At 40.0% G+C, this 21,844-nt stretch overlaps 1 protein-coding gene across 1 annotated transcript in view; it reads right to left on the reverse strand.

Moving 5' to 3' along the window:
* Positions 1-15,703: 15,703 nt before the first annotated feature.
* The window catches only part of DEPTOR (DEP domain containing MTOR interacting protein), an 82,454-nt gene continuing 76,313 nt past the window's right edge, over positions 15,704-21,844 (reverse strand). Inside the window, exon 10 of the mRNA XM_068395715.1 lies at positions 15,704-16,482. Within this exon, the coding sequence (XP_068251816.1) occupies positions 16,354-16,482 (129 nt within the window). The 3' untranslated portion in view covers positions 15,704-16,353. The remainder of the gene's footprint in view (positions 16,483-21,844) is intronic.

Below are 21,844 nucleotides of genomic sequence, written 5' to 3' on the forward strand. Positions count from 1 at the left end.
CCCTCAGTTCAAGAAGGACAGGGAACTGCTAGAGAGAGTCCAGTGCAGAGCCACGAAGATGATTAAGGGAGTGGAATATCTCCCTTCTGAGGAGAGGCTGAGGGAGCTGGGTCTCTTTAGCTTGGAGAAGAGGAGATTGAGGGGTGACCTCATTAATGTTTATAAATATGTAAAGGGCAAGTGTCATGAGGATGGAGCCAGGCTCTTCTCAGTGACATCCCTTGACAGGACAAGGGGCAATGGGTGCAAGCTGGAACACAGGAGGTTCCACTTAAATATGAGGAAAAACTTCTTTACATTGAGGGTGACCGAACACTGGAACAGGCTGCCCAGAGAGGTTGTGGAGTCTCCTTCTCTGGAGACATTCAAAACCCACCTGGACGCGTTCCTGTGTGATATGGTCTAGGTAATCCTGCTCTGGCAGGGGGATTGGACTAGATGATCTTTCGAGGTCCCTTCCAATCCCTAACATTCTGTGATTCTGTGTGAGCCCACCAATTCAGCCGGTTTTCAGTTCCCATGACTGTCCACTTATCTAGCCCACGCTTCTTCAGTGTGTCTATGAGGAAGTTATGGGAGAAAGCGTTACTAAAGCTAAACAACATTGCAGTCAAAATGCAAAATCTGTAATCGCTGCTCCCACTTGCTTCCAGATGCTATGCTGAGACTTCATCAACCAGCCCGAGAGAGCGCTGCAATTGATGCAGGAGGCTGGGAGGCTGCTAGCACGGAGACAGGGATGCCCTCAGGAAAGAGGGAAGACCAGCCTTTATGATGTTTGGCTCTACCAGCAGCTGGCAATAGGTAGGCAGAAATATGGCATTAGGCTGGCAAAAGTGAACACAGATTTCTTTTCACTGGATTACACTGCGGTGCAGATTAAGTTGCAGCCCACCAAAGGTACAATATAAAGCAGTGAGGGGATGGTTCCCCCCATTTTTTACTGAATAAGCAGAAGACCTACAGATTCTGTCTGTCTGTGCCAGAGTAATTTTCTTTGGAATGAAATCCAGGCTGAAATGAATATTTAAACCCAGTAAGAGCTGGAGGCAATACCATGGTGGTCTCTGTAATACATACCTTGAGTAATGAATACAAGACATGTCTGGAACAAAGAAGAATTCCTTTCCAAATAACATGTATCTTAAGCTATTGCCTAAAAGAAGCAGAGTTTCTTGTTTATCTCCTTCTGAGCTTCTTGTCTGAGCTCCTACTCTATACACTCTTCAACGCTATAATTACACATCTCTGGTCTGCCTCAATGTACTTTAAGCACTTTTCTAATACACGTGTCCATGAGAGTGAAATTCTTGACAAGAGGAGCAAGATTTGCTAAATGCTGTCCAATGAGCGATTTTTCCAGCTTGTCGATTATTGCGAAACTATGAATTTTCAGTTTTTCTAATTTGCAGTTTTTAGAGAAGCATGTCTGCTCATTACACTCTGAAAAATAATCAGAGTTGTATCCTAGAATAATATCTCGTAACAACACACAAGGTTTTTTTGCCACTGAATAAACACCTGAACAAAACTCTCCTTTAAGACATCAGTTTATATTTCTCACAGATTTTATTAATCTAAACTCTTTCCTTTGTTCAGTTTTAAACAGCCTGGTTCTCTTTGCTACTTTTGTTTTAAGGGATTTGAAGTGGGTGACAAAATTCAGAGATGGGTGCTTTGTTCCCATATACCTTTTTAAGTACTACAATTGTAATTTGCAAGAACAGACTTACTTCTCCAATATTTATTTAAGCATATGTTAAGCATATCAAGTTAGTGTTCCACAAATAAAATATTGAATTGACCTTAGCAGAAATTTTATGAAAGATAAATGGTACTGCAATTTGTATTTGCCAAAGAAAAAGCTATTATTGTAACAGCTGTGTTTCAGAGTAATTTTATACAAAATGTGGATGGAGAAAACCAAGAGAAATATTAATATTTTAATTTGTTGCAAACAGCATAATAAAATTGCCCCCACTCAAATACTTACTGAAGAAATTCAGTTTGCCATTTATTTTTATATTTCACAGACATTTAAGCAGCTGAAAAACTGTCAGTTAATTATTCCAATAAATATCTATACTAAATACCAGTATACTGGAAATCTCATTTTATCAGGTATGAGAAGGAGAATTTACAGCAGTTTTAAACGTTTTCATCATTTGTGAAGCAATAACAGATGGGGGCAGTCTTGGACAAAAATCTCTTTTGTGTATTAACAAACCTCTATCTTTCTAGCTTCTGTGCATCCAAATTCAAGTACTGTGCCTGCTAAAAAAACCCTACTTTAATAGTTCCCTGTTCTTCGATTAAATTGTAAGAGCTGATAAATGATTAGCTGTAAAGACCTGTATTACTCAGCTTCTGTGCAGAAGGGTTCCACTCAGCCAAAGCCAACTCATATAAAGCTCCTTTACAGGGAAGAACGTGCAACCATGAGATGGACTGCAGTGCTGCTCAGGATTACTGCTAAAGCAGTAGAGTGGTACCTACACTGCAAGAGTACGTGTGACTGTTGTCAGTGACCTGTCCCTAAGACTGAGATGGCCATTTGCTGTCTCAAGATTTGCCAAGAATTGTTGGATAAAGAGAAGGAGGAAGCAAAGTTTTGGTTCTGCTCTGCATGTGTTGCAGAACTAGCTCTCCATGTCGCATACACACCCAGGAAGTGCTTGGACACTTCCCATTGAACATGATTTAAGTGCCTTAAATATAAAGCCAAAAATAACAGGAAATTATACAGGAGGAAAGCAAGCTTATTTACTAGCCTTAAACAAATACCCAGCGCTATTTATGCTCCAAAGTGATTGATCTGGTGATTTAAAAAACTACAGGGTATTGTGACAGAGAATGTGAAAGCTGAAAAAAGGAGATGCAGTAGTCTACAACCACAAAAAGCAGATAACATCTCCGAAGTTTTTGGGTTAGCCTTTTCTTTTTTTTCCCCTCACTCTGAACACTCAGAGACTATTTTATGCAGTTGTGCAAGTTTTTGCAACATCTGGATCTTGCACTGAACATCACCTCGGTCCATATTCTTCACAAAACCCAGGTGAAAACAGAATGTTCAGCAACGCTCCATCCATGATGCTACTCCCTTTTCCAGTATTTGTTCATTGAACTGTAGTGACTGACTCTTCATCTCAGGCTTTTTGACAAAAAGTACTGTGATCTGCATGTCATCTCTCTCTCTCTCTCTTTTTTTTTTTTTTTTTTTTTTTCCTGTTTCCTTTAGATTATCACTGTTTGGGCCCTTTTGTAATCTTTAATTTACTGGTGGCATCCTTCCTAAGTGCTAGTTTAAATGTTCTTGTAATATTGGCACTGGCTGCAGCAATGTTCTCTATCTTACAGTTCACAGAAAAAAGCTTATCCATGCCCTATTTAAATTAGCACAGTGCTTAAGGTAAGTCAGATTACAACAGGGCCCTGAGGAAAATAAAGCCTTGAAGAGTGCAATGTTTCTTACAGCACAAACTGGTAGAATAGTAGATGTTCTTCACTATCTAGCACAAACAAAATCTCTGTCCCAAGGTCTGCAGTCTTGGAAGAACAGCCAAAACATGTGCTTTAGGCCACTGGGCAGTTCACAATGTTGATGATGATGACGATAATAGTAATAGTAGTAATAATAATAACAACAGCAACAACAATAATTTAGCACATGGAAAGGAGTTACTGCTGTTTGGGACATCAGCCAATCTGTCCCTTCAAATATTAGCAAGGTTTGACTTCAAGAATTAGTCCTTAAAATCTGGAAGCTCTGAATGCTTTTACAGAGAAGGGAGCATGTGAGCCCTTGTAGTAACAAACAGTATGTTCGCATTGCTTCTGCATGTGCTGGTTCATTAGAGCTAGTAAGAGACTAAGTATACAGACAATTAGACAGCAGATTAATTAAATGAAGATGGATCATGATCCTATTCTATCCTGTTTAGTTCTTTTTTCCCTTACCTCCCTGTCTCCCATATAGCACAGGTAACTCTCCATGGGGGAGTCAAACTATTCTTTGACTGACATCAGTCTTTGGAAAGCTGCCCCTCTCATCTTCCCTGCTCTCCATCATTGGTCAGATTGCCTGCCTGGAATGCCTAGCTGGGAAGCTGAATAAGGGGAGAGTGGGGTTTGGGGGCAATGAGCCTTCGTCAGTAAAATAATTCTTCACTGGACCTAAGATATGCAAATTGTAGAAGTCTACATTAAGGACTTGAATCTATGTAATGATAAAAGCAACTTGGTTGGGATTTCACTGTATTCCATTAAAATCAAGAGCAAAACTCCTTGGTAGGGAAGAGGGAGGATAGGAACAGCTTATTTCAAAGAGTTATGAGCACCTTTGTAATCCAGTAAGCTTCAGGCTCAGCTCTCACACAGAGCAGCTCTCCCTGAGCAGTTCTGCAGCAGGTCATGCAGAGCCATCCAGATGTCTGTCCATTAGCTGCTTCTGTACTGTGTCAGTAAAAGAGGAACAGGCAGTAACGATGCTTTTTGTTACTGACATCAGCTGTTAAGCATAAAGGTACATTTCCTAAAGTCATGTTTCTGCCATTCTCTCCAGTCCAAAGTTCATTTTCTTTGTCTTGTATCTGCTGATAGTTTTAAAGTTATTGCCTGCTCTCTAAAGAAAAAAAAAGAAATAACTGGAAAAAGTGAAGAACAGCTTTGTTTCTCCAGTGTGCTACATTCTTCATATATTTTATCCTTAAAAAAAAAATCCACCCATGGCCTTTTGCGAGGTTCAGAAAGTATTACAACCACAAGACAGGGCAAGTTCAGATTTCTATGTACATTCTGTTCATCTTCAAAAATGTTCCTCATAAAACTTATAAAATATTTCATAGTATATAAAACATTCTCAGCATTTTCAGCAGAGGAACCAGCAGATGAACACTGTAAGAGTGTAGTGCAGTGATTCATTTCTGGGTTCACAGGATTAGGTGAGAGCCTAGTGTGCCCCATTGGCACCAAGGTGGATATCACTGGAACAGCACAATTCTGTATCGGCAGTAGTCACAATGAGCATCCGCTCTGTTTTTTGTCATTTTTTTTTCTAGAGTGATTTAGAGAATCATCATAGTCAAATCTGTGCTTCTTACATTGAATAATATTTCTTATTAAACCAAGGCTGCATTTGGCAGGCAAGTCCTGTTCAGATTTACAAAATAATTTCCTAAATATAAGTTGTCTTTTATCTTTCTGCTGCTAAAATCAACCTGCCAAAAAAAGGTCAGACTGTAATTTTGCTTCTTTTCTTATAGTCAAGTGTCATTTTTGTACAGTTAATGGAATTATTCCTGATTTTCAAGTGGGTAAATAAAACAGAAGCTCACCATAAATATTTATATTCAGTATTGTCAGAGGAGCCCTGTATGAGAGCTGGGTGTCAAGAGGAAAGGAACAACCTCTTTTCACTTGTGCCCTGCGGTAGGACAAGGGGCAATGGATGCAAGCTAGAGCACAGGAAGTTCAACCTCAACAAGAGGAAGAACTTCTTCACTGTAAAGGTTACAGAGCACTGGAACAGGCTCCCCAGAGAGTCTCCTTCTCTGGAGACTTTCAAGACCCGTCTGGATGCGTTCCTGGGTAACCTGCCCTAGATTGGTCCTGCTCTGGAAGGGGGGTTGGACTTGATGACCTCCAGAGGTCCCTTCCAACCCCTAACATTCTATGATTCTATGATTCTAATTGTCTTCATTTAGCCCACACCCAGGGCTTAACAATAGCCATTTTTCTCTCACCCAATGTCCCTTCCCCAAATGAGGAAGGGAACTGGGAAAAGGAGGGAGACTTATAAGTTGAAGTTAACCAGATTTTAATGAAATGAAGAAATCAATATAAATAACAACACAAAACAGACAAAAGTATACTTATCCACAGAGCACTGGCAAGTTGCTCCAGAAATCGCAATGAGGGAGAGGAAGAATGGACAAGAGGCAAAAAGAGCAGGAAAAGCCCCACCTCTTCTTAGCAAACCCTCTCTTTTATAGCGAGCTTGATGTCAATGATATAGAATACACCTGTGGGCCAGCCAGGGTCAGCTGCCCTGGATTTAACTGCTAAGGGCCTTGATCACCATGGCTGGCCACAAACTGAAACCAAATCCTAACAAAACCAGGACAGGAATAAAATTAGAATTATTGATAGAGGTAAAATTAAACATCTGAATTCTTCATAATTCACAGTCTTTTTACATGAGTGAAACCCACATTTTACAGTTGTCATAGTTCAAAAGATGTTAACCTGTCGTTTTTACTTACAAATTCCCACTTAAGTTATTTTACTAAAAATATTACTTGATCTGTAGCAATACTCATTATTTAGCTATGCTGTTATTCCTTTGAAAAGCCTGTGGGCCTCTCGACGCTTGCTTTTTAGCAATAGGCAGGAACGTGCCGGACAAATCAAGCCTTGAACTGAATGTACTATTGAGGGTGTTTTTGTACGACCGGCTTCTCTACGAACGACAGGCTGTTTTTGTGGCTTTGCTTGGGTAAACGTGGCTCTCGCTGCACGGCGTGGGGCCAGTTGCGCAAGGCGGCGTGACGTTTGGCCTCCACATCCTCCCACATGCTGAGCGGTTGTACAGCACCCTGGGGACCAGGGCCTGATCCAGCCCTCGGCAAGCTCAGCTGGCAGTCTGCGGAGTTTGGCGCTGAGCGCTTTCTGCAGAGGGAGCCTCTCGCACAGAAGGGCTGGGAGGAAGGGGAGCTTGGACAGGAGCTTGGAGAGGGCTGTGGAGCTGAGGAGCTCGCAGGTTGACTGCACGTGACGGGTACCTGGCACACTGGTGACAAGAGCGTGCCAAAACTGAACATACGGGGTTGCAAATGAGAAATTTATAGCTACATAAGTTTCAAAATACATAAAGGGTAATATTTTTCCGCAGCCACGGAGCCTGTGGGTTGCAGTCAGTACAGGGGACTTCTCTTTTTGCGTTAGAGGGTGAGGGTGTGTGCCTTGCTTCCCCTCTGAAGGGTTGTCCAGCGGGCAGCAAACTGGCCAAGGTCTTTAAAGAGCAAGTTTCAGCTCTGCTTCTCCGCAGGCTTCCAGGATGACGTTAGATATTCAGGTTACCCATGTGGGTTTTACCTCCCGTGTGGTGGATCTAGGAGCTCGTCTGGTGACACTTGGAGAATGGTGGATGTGGGAGCACAGGACCCGAGGATGTGCTGCCAGTTGTAAAACCTATTGAACATGAAGATGTATAAGCCAGCGAGTAGGGCATACGGTCACAACATGTTAGGTAACTATTGGTGAAATCTTCAATGCTGATGGCCCTCTAAACATCTGTGGGGGTTAACAGGTATTTTTTTTTTACAGATTTTTTTTGTGTCAGCACCTAGATTCGCTATAAATTTCACTTTGAATTCCTCATTTGGTTTTGAACACTGCCTCTGCCCCCTTCTGCTACAGGAGGTGAGCAGAAGCTACCCTTGTACCAAGGGCTGAGACGTCAAACACTGAGGTACGTGACTGTTGTGTAAGGGACACAGTAGGGAGAGCCATCACTGAAGCATACAGGAGGTATATAAATACTTCAGGACACCTGAGAGCTACAATACCTGTCACATTGCAAGCAGTGGAATAAAACTCAGGTTTAAGTGGAGATACTCAGCTGCTGCTGCCTCTGTTCTCATCTGCTGTGGCTGCAGTAGCTGCTACTCCTTCATATGATCTCATTTCCCTAATGGGAGCAGGTTGCTGCCTTGCTGTGACTCCTTGGGAGAAATCAGTACTTTTCAGGACAACTTAAAAACACTAACACCCAAAAAGCAGGAAGAGTCTGCTGAAACATGCAGAGAGTAATTATGTATGATCATTTATCTATACAGATTACAGCTCACCTGACAAATGTCTCTGGTCCCCTTGACTGGTGAAAGACAATTGAGAAACAAAGCTATCCTTGGGTGAGAGGCTGCTTTGCAGCTTGACAAAAAGCATAACAGAAAAGGAAAAGGAGACGCATTTCTTGGGATATTTAATAATAGCACATCATCACACTTAGTTCTGCGTGATACAATTGTGCAATGACTTCTCAGAGAATTGGCTCGGTAGCCAGGAAGTTCTTTGCCATCAACAGCACTAATTGAATATACAGCTGGGTAACTCCAATAAAATAACAAGCAGTAAGACAGTTGAATTAACTGATATGAAGTGGTGGTTGTTAGGGATGTCATTCAGTTGTTCACACATAGGAGTCTAGTGCCATTTGAAGTATCCTACAGTATTTAAGATGTCCTCTGGGACTTAGTCTCCAGATGTGATTTCAAGGGTTATGGGCTTCCCCACAGGTGCTCTCTGTCCCATAAGAATGTCTCAAATACCCCAAAACATCTTTGATGGCACTTGACATTTATGTGTATGCAACAGAACCAAGCCCCAAGGTTTCTGAGTTCAGATTCCAATTAGATAAGTAGAAGTAGATGCCATCACCCTGCTGCGATGCTTTTTCAGATTATCTGCAGATCGGGGCAAAGAGCACTGCATTAGCCCGCGTGCCAGAGGTCATCTTTGCAATTACAAGCCCATTGTTACAAGTTAATCATGGTTACTACTGGAAAAGGGTATCATCAAAGAGCCTTTAAAATGTGGACAATTTGACCTTAATTATAAGATTTTTATTCCTGTATTACGTGGCTTCCTGAAACTCTGCTCATTAAGACAGTATTGCCTGTTTTTTTGCAAAAGCAACAGTAATCAGTGAGAGTTAGGGTAAATGTTTTCTGTGCCTTCATCTTCCAAATACAATTTCCAACTGAACCAGAAGAGAAGATTTTTTTTTCTCTGACTATGTAGGAGATGAGGTCAAGGGGATTTATATTTAAATGGTCTCTAGAATGGAATACTGATGCTGCTGTAAGGAAGGTGAATCAACAATCCTTGGAAAAGAATCTCTTAGGAGAATGAACAATACTACAATCATGCAGATACCTGTATAGTGAGTAATGAAACAAAATTTGAAGTGTGTAATACATATTTTATCATGAAAAGTTAATATTTAAGAGGGTCACTCTGCACCCTTTTGTAAATGCTTCTTTTAAGCGTATTTTGTAGTAGATGATTTGTCTGCTGGAGTGTAATGGAAAATGAAATTTTGAATTTTTTAAATATTCAACAGGATCTTGTTGATTCTGGCAAAACAAACAAAGGACACACACATCCCAAACTGCAGTAACAAACAAAAGGGTGCAGTATGTTATCTTCAAAAAGCAGCTGAGCTGACAACACTTATAAAACAAAACAGGCAACAGGAAAACTTAGCATTAAGATCTTAAATACTTTCATGCTTCTTCCTTTCCAAGTTAACCCAAAAAAGCTAGTGGGTGCCATCTGCAATATTTAAATGAGTTTTAAGAAAATCTTATCTGATTTCTAGAAATACTTTGCAGGTAAAGCAAGGCTGGTAGGGCATTTTGAGTACGGAGAAATAAAATAGATTCCTGATCCTGCAAACTACTAAGCACTTCTGAGTGGAATCACTTTATATTTCCCAGGCTTTGCTCAACATCACACTTAATTAAACTTTTGCTAATAAACATGAAGAGCTCAGTTTAGCTCCATTGCTAGACTCCATTGACAAAGCAGTTGTTCAGTCAGGCCTGCTTATCTGCACATGTATTTATTTTTAGTCGATACATGCAGTGTTTCCACATACATATAAATATTTTATAACAATTTTAGAAATCAAGGATATGAAAAAAAGAGTTGTAATTACTTCACAATGTAAATGAAGATTGTTTCTTTAAAGGAAATGTTTTGTTTGGGTAGCTTGTTACACTTGAAACTGAAATATTTCACAAAGATCTATCTTTACTATGTTCTTAGCTCGTGCATTTTATGCCTGAATGTTCTTAAATGCAAAAGTATTAATTACAACTTTGTTCTTATTGAGAAGACAGGGTTAAGAATGTAAATTGTAAATTTAGTCATAAAACTACATTTTTCTCCTCTGTGCTTCTATTAAGAAACATAACTGGACAGAACCTTTCCATACTACACCCTATTACTGCACCTGCCTGACAGATGCTCTTCTGGGTTCAACACTTGTTTTGCTTCTAATTTAAAATCATCAAGAAGAATTTTAAAACAAGCTAACTTGATTTTTTTGCAAAAACTAATGGTTTGTACATGCTATGTATTTTCCAGCTACAATCTAGTAATAGGCATCATATTGCAAATTTTCCCAGGGAGACTCAGTGGAGGTTTGCCTGAGAAGTGCAGGTAACAACTACTATTCCCTGAGTTATTCTTGGGTACAAATAGAAAAGTATGTTTTCTCACCATCACAAGTTCTACTGGAAACATATGGGGGAAAAGGGAGCATTTCCTAATTGGAAAAGCATAGAATAGAGGGAGAAAAATATTAATTGAAGAAGAAGAGGAAAACACAAATACTAATGATTAAATTATCCAGTCATTTACATTTTGCAGTGAAGACATGAGTTCATGTGGTCCTAAGCCCAGGTATGGCTGGGAGGCTGTGCTCCAGTCGAGACGTGACGGAGAGAAGGTGCAGAGGGTCTGTGGTAGCTCATCCAGAGGACGGGAGGAAAACACCACTCTTTGGAGATCTCTCATCTTTCCTCTCTGTAATCTGAGAAAGCCCATGAGAGCTATGGCCCATATTGTGTTATAAACCATATGATGCTTTGTTAAGAGTAGGTGTGGTGGTATTTTATACCTCAAGTTAATTTTATTCCATCACTATGGTAACTTTATCTTATTTGTTCTCTTACCTCAAGGCTTTGTTTGTATCTTAGTTATCATTTGATGGTAAAGCAGCACCAGTTCACCCGTTTTCCTGAAATCTTAAGCTTGATAAACACTCACTGCTAATTTGTGAAAAGCAAGTGATGATGATCATGATAAAGAGCCACTCAAATCATAGAATCATAGAATGGTTTGGGTTGGAAGGGACTTTAAAGATCATCTAGTTCCAACCCCTCTGCCATGGGCAGGGACACCTTCCACTAGACCAGGTTGCTCAAAGCCCCATCCAGCCTGGCCTTGAACATTGCCAGGGAGGGGGCAGCCACAGCTTCTCTGGGCAACCTGTTCCAGTGTCTCACCACTCTCACAGTAAAGAATTTCTTCCTCATATCTAATCTAAATCTACCCTCTTTCAGTTTAAAACTGTTACCTCTCAAAACCAGACTAGTAAAAATGACAAAGAAAGCAGGGCCATCAAGACCTTCAAGAACCCATTTTTGAGTTGGCAGCAGAAAGTGAGACCATTTCAACTATATAGCAAAAGGAGTAGAAGAATAGGAAAGAAAACAAAATAAGTCCATAAATCACTGGTAGAAGCAAAACAGTGTGTCCTTTAGACCCGGGCATAAGCTGTCCTTTAGACCAGTGTTCCCCAGCTTGGCCTGCTTGGGTGCATGCAGCAGCAGGAGCATTTCCCAGTAGAGATGTTCAGCTGCCCAGGCACAAGGTAAACACACCTTTGAAGTGGCCTGCATGCCCCTAGCTGTCCAGATACAGTAATCTAGAGACCGTTTTGTAGAGGTCTCTGGGTAGAAGCACTTTAGGAACAGAAGCAAGAAGTTGCATGTAGAAAGAAGAGCATTTCCTATGGCTATAATCACCTGCAAATTGGTGACATAGGTGGGAAAGCCATGTGTGTACGGCAGCATTTTTATATAAGAGGCAATACAACGATTTGTGCTGCCTAGCATACAGTGCCTGCTTCAAACACGTGCTCTTGGAGTTAAGCATTTAATTTTAAGTGTGTGCTTATGCAACTTGAGTTTCAACAGTACTGGAAATTCACAGCTCCCACGGACAATATGAGCATGGATACCTAACTGCAAAACAACAGCCACTTTTCTAGAGGACATTCAGTTTGACAGTTATAGCTATTCCCTCCTGAATATTTTTTAATTTTACTGAGGAATTGCAAGTGCAATGACTAAGTATCTATACGTGAAATGCTGTCTTTATAGTATGAATTCAGTGTATCATTGAGTCCTGTGACATTCTTTGACATTCTTATATTCTTTGACATTCTTATATTATCTCTTGCATTAATGGCTTAGTTTGAAAATGAATGTGTAAATATTTATGTCCAAGTTTGTAGAGAAATCTAATAGTTTAAAATCACTTGGCTTCTCTGGAACATCAATGGTATTTTTATCTGCACTGTGTGTATGCAAGAGTAATTATTACATTAGCAGTTACTATTTCTGTTTTTCTAAGTAACACATGTAAGTGGAAAATATAAGCCACATCATTCACCAGATAAAGAAAGACAAATTTTAAAAGCGTGATTTATGGAAACATTTAATGGCCATTTTATTGTAAAAGGTTAGAAGTTCTCTCACTTTCAAGAGTGATGTGGTCTAGCTTTACTTGTACATGTGACATACACATGCTTTTTCATTTATACAAGTGGTTTAGTTCTAATTATACACTGGGAAGAAAATACTCATAATTTCAACAATTGATTTCTCAGTCTGTCTTATATTAGGCAAACATTTTTGCAAACCATATTGTCTCAGTTTTTCCTACCTCTAAAATTAGAATAATTCTTATTTAGCAAAATTAACATCAAAGACTTGTATTTAATTCCCGGTGTTATCTGAAATTATTAGAGCATTACCCCATAATCTGATCATTCTGTCTCCATCCACAGGGAAAAGGAAACTTCCATGCATCATAGCTGTCAGCACCAATGAAGAAAGAAGTTAGTCACTCGTTCTTCTCTTTCCTAATCCTCAGACTACTCTCTTTGGCTATGTCTGTGTTAGTACATCAAATCGGTACAGGGACCATTCTCTGGTCCTAAGGCTGAGTGGCACAACACAGCCCACACCCCTATGCCCAAATTCTGATCTCATGGTATTCTCTGAACTACGCTCAGGCAATTTTTTCAGAGGTCTAGACCATGCTAAGGGGACATGCTGACAGTTAAACCAGTAATTGTGTGACAGTGTTTGACACATCCCCAGCACTCTGTAGTTATTAGTGAGGATATAACCAGAAAAGGAAGAAAATATCGAGATAAACGTTCTTCCTGCATGACTTTTTCCTCCCAAAGCTCTTTCTGAAGGTAATCTCATAGAAGAGGGCAGTAGGACAGACCCACTGGTATTGGAGATGCTGCTCTGACACCACTATGTCTTTTTGATGCTGACAATTTTATTTTCAGCTTCTGCGGAGACCTAGAATGCAGACAATCAAATTCTGATACACCTGCAGTGGATTATTGCATTATTTCATGGGTGAAATGCCTTCCATGAGACTAGCTGTGGAACCAGTTGTGTTCAATAATACGTACATGGTATTTGAACTTCATAAAGGTAATCAAAATTATGTATCTTGTAGGAAACATGACAGAAGAAAAATAGGAGAAATATGGCACTGAATTAATGCTCCAATTAGCTTAACTGCTACTTGAAATTAATTAACTGTTATATTGCTTGAAGATGTTCCATTAATGACTTGCAAATGTACACGTGCAGAGGAGTGGCACTAATCTGTGTTTTTAAGGCATAAAGATTTATTAGAGGATCTCACAAGATCTATAGTAACCAAAAATGTGATGATATAAGAGAGTAAGTCTTACAAAAATGTCTGTGTTTTAAATGAAGTTATTACTGCTGATGCCAGGGCTTTTTTCCTTTCTTGTTTCTTGCTTCAGTCCACACTGTGATATTCATGCATCTCTTGAAATGCCCCACTTCTGTGAATAATCTTACAGTTCCCCCGGTGCTTTGGAGGAAACAAGGTGCTCTATTACAAAATTCTGTGCCTTCTGAAGTGCATGAGAGTTTGACACTGACTCCTGTGGGATGTCTCAGAGGGTATGTATCACTGTGTGCAGACAAACTGCAATTTAATTGGAAATTATACATTTCATAGCTTAATTGTTAACTTTGCGTCCTTTTTTCCAAAATACAAAATTTTCACTGCAGAGATGATTTGAATACCTTTGTCACATTGAAAAGGGAAAGAATTAATTAAATTCCGGATTGCCAGTCAAGTTGAGAACACAATATGGAAATCCCTATTAAACAGTAGGCAAGTAATGGTGCTTAAATTGTGAGAGAGACCAATGTATCTTGCAAATGAAAGTGCTGTCTCCAATCTATAACATAATGATATGCACAGATTTCTCTCTGCCCCCATCCCCACTCTTTTTGCTCAAGTCTGAAGTGCACTCTGTAATGCATTATTAAGCTAAATTCTGACCCAGTTTCTTAATTATCTGTAAGCTACAGGGAACTTGTAGCAGAATATTAACTAAGGCAAGAGAAGAATCCACGGTGGCATTAGAGAGAATCATTATCATTTTGCTAAGAAAATCCTTCACATTTTAATATTTAACCTAGCCTAACATGTAGAATTTATATTTTAAAGCGGTACAAAGTAGATACCAACCAAGCCACCAAAACAACCCAGGCAAAAAAGAAAAGAAAAGAAAATATTTGGGGAAGCATTCCTGGATTCACAAAATCAAAAACCTGTAGCATACTGACACATTTCTGGGACAACAGGATTTTTTCCAACAGTTCTTACTGGATACCATCGACAGTTGTTACAATCTCATAAAACATTATGTGCTGAACTATTTCTTTTAGATGAACTGTAGAATATAATCTGCTATGGGTTATATATGTGCACCAAAATTTTTCGGGGTGCAATAGGGATAAACAACTGTCATTCTAAATGACAGTTTGAAAGAATCCTCCAAACACTTTTATGCCTGGTTATTATCAAGCTAGCAGTTGCAATTTTATACCTCTCCACATTGCTACATATTAGTGGAATATGAGAAGTTTTCTTGGTGAAAAATCAACCATGGATATGCTATATCAGAAACAAAGAACACATGGACTTCTACCTACAAAGCTGCAAGCATATATGATTTTGAAAACTTGCTGTCACTCTGATGTAAATGTGTTTGGGTGAGTGAAAAACATACTGCAAGAGCAATGTATTTAATGAGAACAACTTTTAATATAAAACATATTTCAAAATTATTTGAGGAAAAAAATACTTTCCCCACCCTGTTAATGGAAGGATTTGTGGCATGCTCATATAGAAAGTCAAGATTTAATTGTAAAATTTAGACAGCAGAGAAAGTCTGCAATATATATGTATAATTTTGTGGACAAGGATGCACTTATTCAGTTCAAAGATCAAAGAAAACAGATGCAGTCCAATTACCATCGAGTTGAAGAGTCACCTAACTCAGCAGAATATGGAATTTGTATATACATTTTTAAAAAAGATTTGTTTCATGAATTTGTCAACGAAGAAATCCTACTGTTTGAAAAAGAGTAAGCGTCAAATACATTTTTTTATTAGTAATAGTGTCAAATGCAACTCATGTGGCAAGTCTGTAGTTTGGAAAACATTTGATGATTGGAAAGTGCTAACAAGCTTAATGTACATTCAAGTACATTGCTTCAATTTGAAGTGTACTTTCCCTACTGGAACGTCCGGATGTATCATTGCTAATGCCAACACTCTGAATTTCCCACTTCAACCCACCAAATATTCTTCTTCTTCTATGGATAAAGGTGTCCAAAATTTCTCCACAGTGACAAACAACAAGACTGAGACACCTTGCCTTTACAGATAAGGAAAAAATATAAAAATCAACATTTTATGCTGGAGCACTCAAACCAGTGCATAGGCATCTAAACAAATAGCCTGATTTTCCAAGGCCAGATTTTGCAAAAGTACGCACGCTTTCTGTTTTGCATGGCCTTGCATTTTTCTTTCTAGACTGATCCATGTATTCTATCATCAGGTCCAAATATTCACACCAGAGTATCCCTTACGGAGAATGAACACCTTTTTTCATGCATTTGCAGTTCGTTTGTGTTGATTGCAATCAAGCCAGCATTTAGTCACCTGCCCCTCGTCCCAAGGAGAGAAAACTGCAGCAGCACACGCTCCCGGCACAACGCTGGACACCAGGAGGATCTTTACCAACACAAATATGTCATGCAAACCATCTGTGACATCCTGACCCCACAGTGTTTGGTTCTTTCATCTCCTGAAGCGCTTTGATCCAGTGGTGGACTGGGAGGAAGTCTGCACGGCCTCTTAGGTGGGAAACCATTCTGACCAATGCAGACATGGCTGGACAGACAACCTATAGGCCTTAACCTTGTCTACATTGGGCAAAGAAAAGTCCTTAGTGAAAATATGCTGGTATCTATTGTTCTTATCATAATCACCAGTGCTATTATTGTTAAATGAAAGACAGCTCCCCTCCCCCAAAAGCAAAATCATCTACTCAGACACAGCAACATTTTGCCTCCTTGTGTCATGCTGCTCCATGGTCATCACTATTTCTCTCACAAAAATGTCCAGTAAGAGTTTTTCTTTTTCTCAGGACTCTATTTCTTCCATCACTTCCATCACAATCGTTCGAGGGCCAGTCAGAATGAGGTTGCTCACTGTCCTGTAATCCACATGGAGAACGTTGAGGCCGTTGACAGACACGACAAATTGGCAAACCTGAGGAGAAAGGCAAGTAGCAAAAAAAGTTATGCATTAGAATTTTTGTAAGGTTGTTTACACAGATGTACTATCAATGCCTGGGCATGCAAAAGCTCCAGAGTTCTTCATACCATCTGATTCAGCACTCTTAAGAAAACCACATTTCTTAGAATTAATCTGGCACGTTAATTTTACATAGAATTTTTCGAAATATCATTGCAACTTTCAAACCTGTGGAATTTTGAAGTCCTACATCAATCATTTTTCTTATACCAATGGTGCTTCGCAAACAATATGGGACAAGACATCTCTGCCCATTGCAAACAGTCTGTTATCCTTAGTTTGTCTCAAACACTTTCATAGAAACCATTTTAGAAAGCTCTTGGTAGTCACAGTAAAAATATGCATCATGTTTCCAGGCTCAGGGCAAGACTAAGTGATAGACATCTAAACAAATGGCCTGATTTTCAAAGGCCAGATTTTGCAGAAGTCTTCACTAGATTCAGTGCCAGAATCTCCACTGTACAACATGAACCCAAAGGATCCAAATTCTAGGAAATAATATAATGGAAGATGAAGTCAGCACTAGGATAGATTAAAATGCCACTGCCATTTTCAGGAGATATTCCTACACAGGTTTAGTTCTTTTTACTTTTTATATAAACAGTTTTTTGTTTTCTTCAGCAAGTATGGCTCATTAATTAATTTCAAATATGCTAATATTTTATTTTTAAAAGCCATAACAAATTCAAACATTGAAAGTCTTGTATCATCAGAGGCTGTTTTCTGTCCAAAAATCTTGATAGAAATATGCTGACCAACTACACTGTGTATTTTAAAAGAGTTAGGGAAACCAGAGAAAAGATCACATCACCATTGAGAAGAACTGACAAGAAAAAGAAAGATAACAATACTGATTCCTCAAAAACATTAAGCCTTCTCTGTATCTAATCAAAGTATTACAGTATTTGATAAAAAAGACCAAAAATGTGTAGTGTCTAGATCTGTGTTTTTAATGATAAAAATGTGGAGTCTAAAGCAACAATAATATCATCCTGATGTTTCAATGAAAACAATACATTCACCAGGTTATCCTACTCATAAGTGATCTTGAGTCTGTATGAAAGAAGCTATGAAGCAAGTATCAATAGAAATTTTCATGCTTTATTTTATAGAATCATAGAATCGTTTTGGTTGGAAAGGGCCTTTAAGATCATCAAGTCCAACCGTTAACCTAAACTACCAAGTCCACCACTAAACCATACCCCTAAGCACCACATCTACTCGTCTTTTAAATACCTCCAGGGATGGTGACTCCACCACTTCCCTGGGCAGCCTGTTCCACTGCTTGATAACCCTTTCGGTGAAGAAATTTTTCCTGATATCCTATCTAAACCTGCCCTGGTGCAACTTGAGGCTGTTTCCTCTCATCCTATCACTTGTTACCTGGGAGAAGAGACCAACACCCGCCTCGCTACAGCCTCCTTTACTTTCCATTTTAGGCAGAAACACAACATAGAAATGTATGCAGGAGAGGTGGGAAGCAGCTCTGGTGTCTTCCATTGCTAGCTCTAAATAGATTTCTCAAGCCAAGTCATTTACCTTTGTGCATCAGCTATCTTCCCTCTCAAGTAAAACGTGTGGTGAAACTCAATTCGTATTTGTGCAAAATGTTCCATTTAAGGAAAATTATAGAGGGAGAAAAGGCAATCTAAAAATGTAACATTTCATCAAAAATGCCACCAATGATTTTAATCTCTGCTCCTTGGAGCCTCTGCACAGGAAGAGCAGCAGCAGTAGCCCCTGAAGGGAGGGCAGACCTCTCTCTTGCACCTTACCCCTTCAAACTCATAACTCCTCTGCAGAGCTGAAGATCCTGAAAGTCAGACTTACTTACTGGTAGCCTAAATGATCATCGAAGTATGGCAGTCAGCGATACCACTTAGCCAAATTCCACGGCAGTATGGATGTATCTTTCCTATACATTCATATGCTGTATTTTAGCTGCAAGCAGCATTGGGAAAACAGTTCAGTCTTTGCATGCAGACAAAGCCTCCTGAATTTTAAGGATTTTCGTTGAAAAGGTAACCCATCATCCTCTGCAGCGTGCCTCAATTAGTATTTAAGTGGTATGTCTATTTAGTTTAAAAATAAGATTTTTGCAGTATCTATAGGTCTCTCAACTCCCAGCGATATTTTCTAACGCTTTCTATGGGTTTCCAAGATTGTATCAAGTTTTACTGAATTATAGCTCTGGCTCCAGAATAATATTTGGGTTGATTTAAAACAGACCTGCAGAAATAACATTGTCTCTTCTGGTTTAATGCAATTTTTGGAAGTTGAATGGCTGACATTTCTTTTACTGCTGCATATTTTCAGACTTCTCAAGTTACTGGAATCCCAATGCATGGGACTCGTGTTTGGCCAGGGACAAGCATGCAAGCATGTGATGGATAACTCTGCATGCTGGATCATGTCAGGAGCATTCAGGGGCCTCTGGGGAACATCCCTGGCAGAGGAACAGACTTTCCAGACCAACCAGCCACTCGTACCAGGGCTGCAACGCTGTAAATGTGGATGGTACAGGCACCGCAGTAGTGAACACCAATCTGCATGCCAAAGAGTGAACCTCTTACGCAAAAGACAAGAGTTGACATGTCTGTGTTCTCAATGTGTTTGTTTTAATGTATGCCCTTGACAGTATTATTAATCAGCTACGCGTACAGGCTGAGAACAGTCCCCTTCATGCTGTCCTTTGCGCTGAAATCCAAATGACTTATTAGTTTCACACCATGTCCAGTGGGTAGGATTGGATGCAAAAAGTCCACCCAAGCCAGACGAGGAGGAGAAAATGTAGAGAGGAGACGAGGCACAGAAGAGAGTACTTCTGTCCTAAAATTGCATGAAAAGACCTGTGAGGAACAGGAGATGATAATAAAGAGCCAGTCACCCTGCAGGCAGAAGCTCTCTCCATGGCCATCCCTTGGCCAGTGCCCCCCAGGGCTGAGTCTCTACAAATTCCAAGATCCAGTTCCCTCAGAGATAAAGAAATGTAGAACTATTTGCTGCATCCTCCAGTCCCTGACGAGGAGAGAGAAGTTTGCACAGTCCTGAGCCCTTCAGTATGTTGAGTGCCCTCGACTCACCCAGTATTCTTCTCCCCACCCTGGTTTTCCATCCAGTACTGCATCTAGCAGAGAAAAATGAAATGCAGCACTGCTTCGTGCATTTTGGCCATCATCAATCCTGCCCCAAAAAAGCCCACATCATGTGTTGCTTTCTTGGTGGAGTTACAAACGAGCGAGAGCAAGCAAGTACCCACAAACCAGCCCTGACTGAGTACATCAACCCACGTATTATTATCTCAGGAATTTTCTTAAAGAGACTAGTTTACAAAATCGCGATTATTTAATGTTACATTTTTAAAAACACATTTCAAAAAGCTGTAAGTGCTCAGCTCATAGCTACAGATGTTAAGGGCTTTGTAACTATAAACATGTACAATTTCTCTATTGGTTTCCACACATCAGTAACTACAATAGATAATAAACTAAAGTTAAAAGAGCCTCCAAGAGCCTTTTATTGCTCATTTCCTCATAGCTCTCCAAGGAGCCTCACAGGAGATAAGCATCCATTTTTATCCCTCAGACTTCAAGAAATGACAAAGCCCAGAATAAATTCCGACCATTTTGTTGGTCAGGATGTGGCAATCTAAAAACCACAGAAACAATAACAGTTAAATAAAGGAACACCAAAGTGAAAAGACTCCCTTAATTAAATTCAAATATTTGAATATTACAGTAATAAACATTTATTGTTAAGTGTTACAATTTCCCACCCTGGCACACAGCAGCCCACAGAAGTAGGGAGAGCAGAAAAGGCACCTCTGTCTTTCTGTGGGTTTTCACTGGCACATACAGAAGGTTTAACCACATCCAGGTGTTCTCAGGAAAAGGAAATCTTCAACTTTGGACTTACATTTGCAAAGATTCGTCATGCCGTTTATCATCAAACTGAAGATGGCGAGAAGAGCAATTATAATTAGTTATCATAACATTTAATGGCCAAAATCAGGATTGTGCTGTGCTTGGAGCTGTACAACCCTTCCTTCCCCTCACTTGTTACTGCTCTTCCCTCCACAGCAAGCTTTGGCTGCCGGCCCTTCCTCAGTCTTGCCAAGCTGCCCTGGAGATGTACATCCACACCCCCCGATTTTATTGCATGCCGGCCAAACCAAAGCCCCGCTCCCTCGCAGGGGGCTGCCCGCCCCGGGGCCGGACGGCTGAGCCACTGCAGGCACGGGCGTGGAATGGTGCAACTACCTTAAAGCCAATTACTGAACAAAAACATCGCATACCTGTCACTAAGTCTTACTTAGCGTTCTGCCTCAGGATGACCTTCATATTTATGAATGCTACAGGGATATTATTTGAGGATAGACAGTTAGCCTAGGCCCTTGGATATTCAGACGCTGTTTGCGCTGTAGGCTTTAGTCACCCGTACACGCGGAGACAGGCCTTGATTGCTAGACTTTTTTCAATTTTATATATATATATAAAAATTACTTTTAAAATGTCCTTTCTTTTTGTAGGCACACTTTTTAGAAAGGTGCTGTGAAAGATCATGAAGAGCTGGAAATTCCCACTGCAGAATTTGGTTTAAGTGACGACTGCACAGTTCTTTGGGACAGTCCTAAAAAAGCATTTAGTTTTACAGATGCAGCGAGCACGGTTCATCACTGGTCACGAAGCAAGTAACAGACATGCAGAGTCAACAGATAATATATGTCAAAACAGTAGGATAAGACCATGATTACACAGTCACTTTAATTTGACATATACTTAAAAAAAAGCTTGAGATGAAGAGGAACATGAATGCCAATGCCAGCATACAGGGAGTGCATGGCTGGGGGTGGCTGGATGCCTGCCCTTCTCCACAGCAGCAAATGCCTGTGCCCCATTTCAGTGGCTGTGGATTAAGGCTCTAATTCTCAATGGATTTATCATTTCCATTTCGGTGTCAGGATGAATGTCTGGAATCCACTCTGCTTTTTTTCTCCTAACTTTTATTTAAGAAAGAGAGTATAAACAGTGCTACAAATAATGATCTAATAGGCACCAAAGAAATCAGTGTTACCAAATACAACATAGGCTTGAAATTCTTGAATACAAAGCTACATTATGCAACAACACATGAAGGACAGAGTGGCAAAAATACTGTTTTTCAGCAGTACTGATGCTTTACCCAACTATCTGGGCAGTGAGGGGACCATTCAGGGTCTAAGACTGCAATGCACAAAGTTGCTACCAGCACACTTAAGTTATCTATCTCCTCCACCACTACCAAGGGCAACCAAACAACAAGGTTTTCATGGGCTGTT

This window comes from Nyctibius grandis, chromosome 3 (genome assembly GCF_013368605.1).
Source record: "Nyctibius grandis isolate bNycGra1 chromosome 3, bNycGra1.pri, whole genome shotgun sequence".
Classification (NCBI taxonomy): Eukaryota; Metazoa; Chordata; class Aves; order Nyctibiiformes; family Nyctibiidae; genus Nyctibius; species Nyctibius grandis.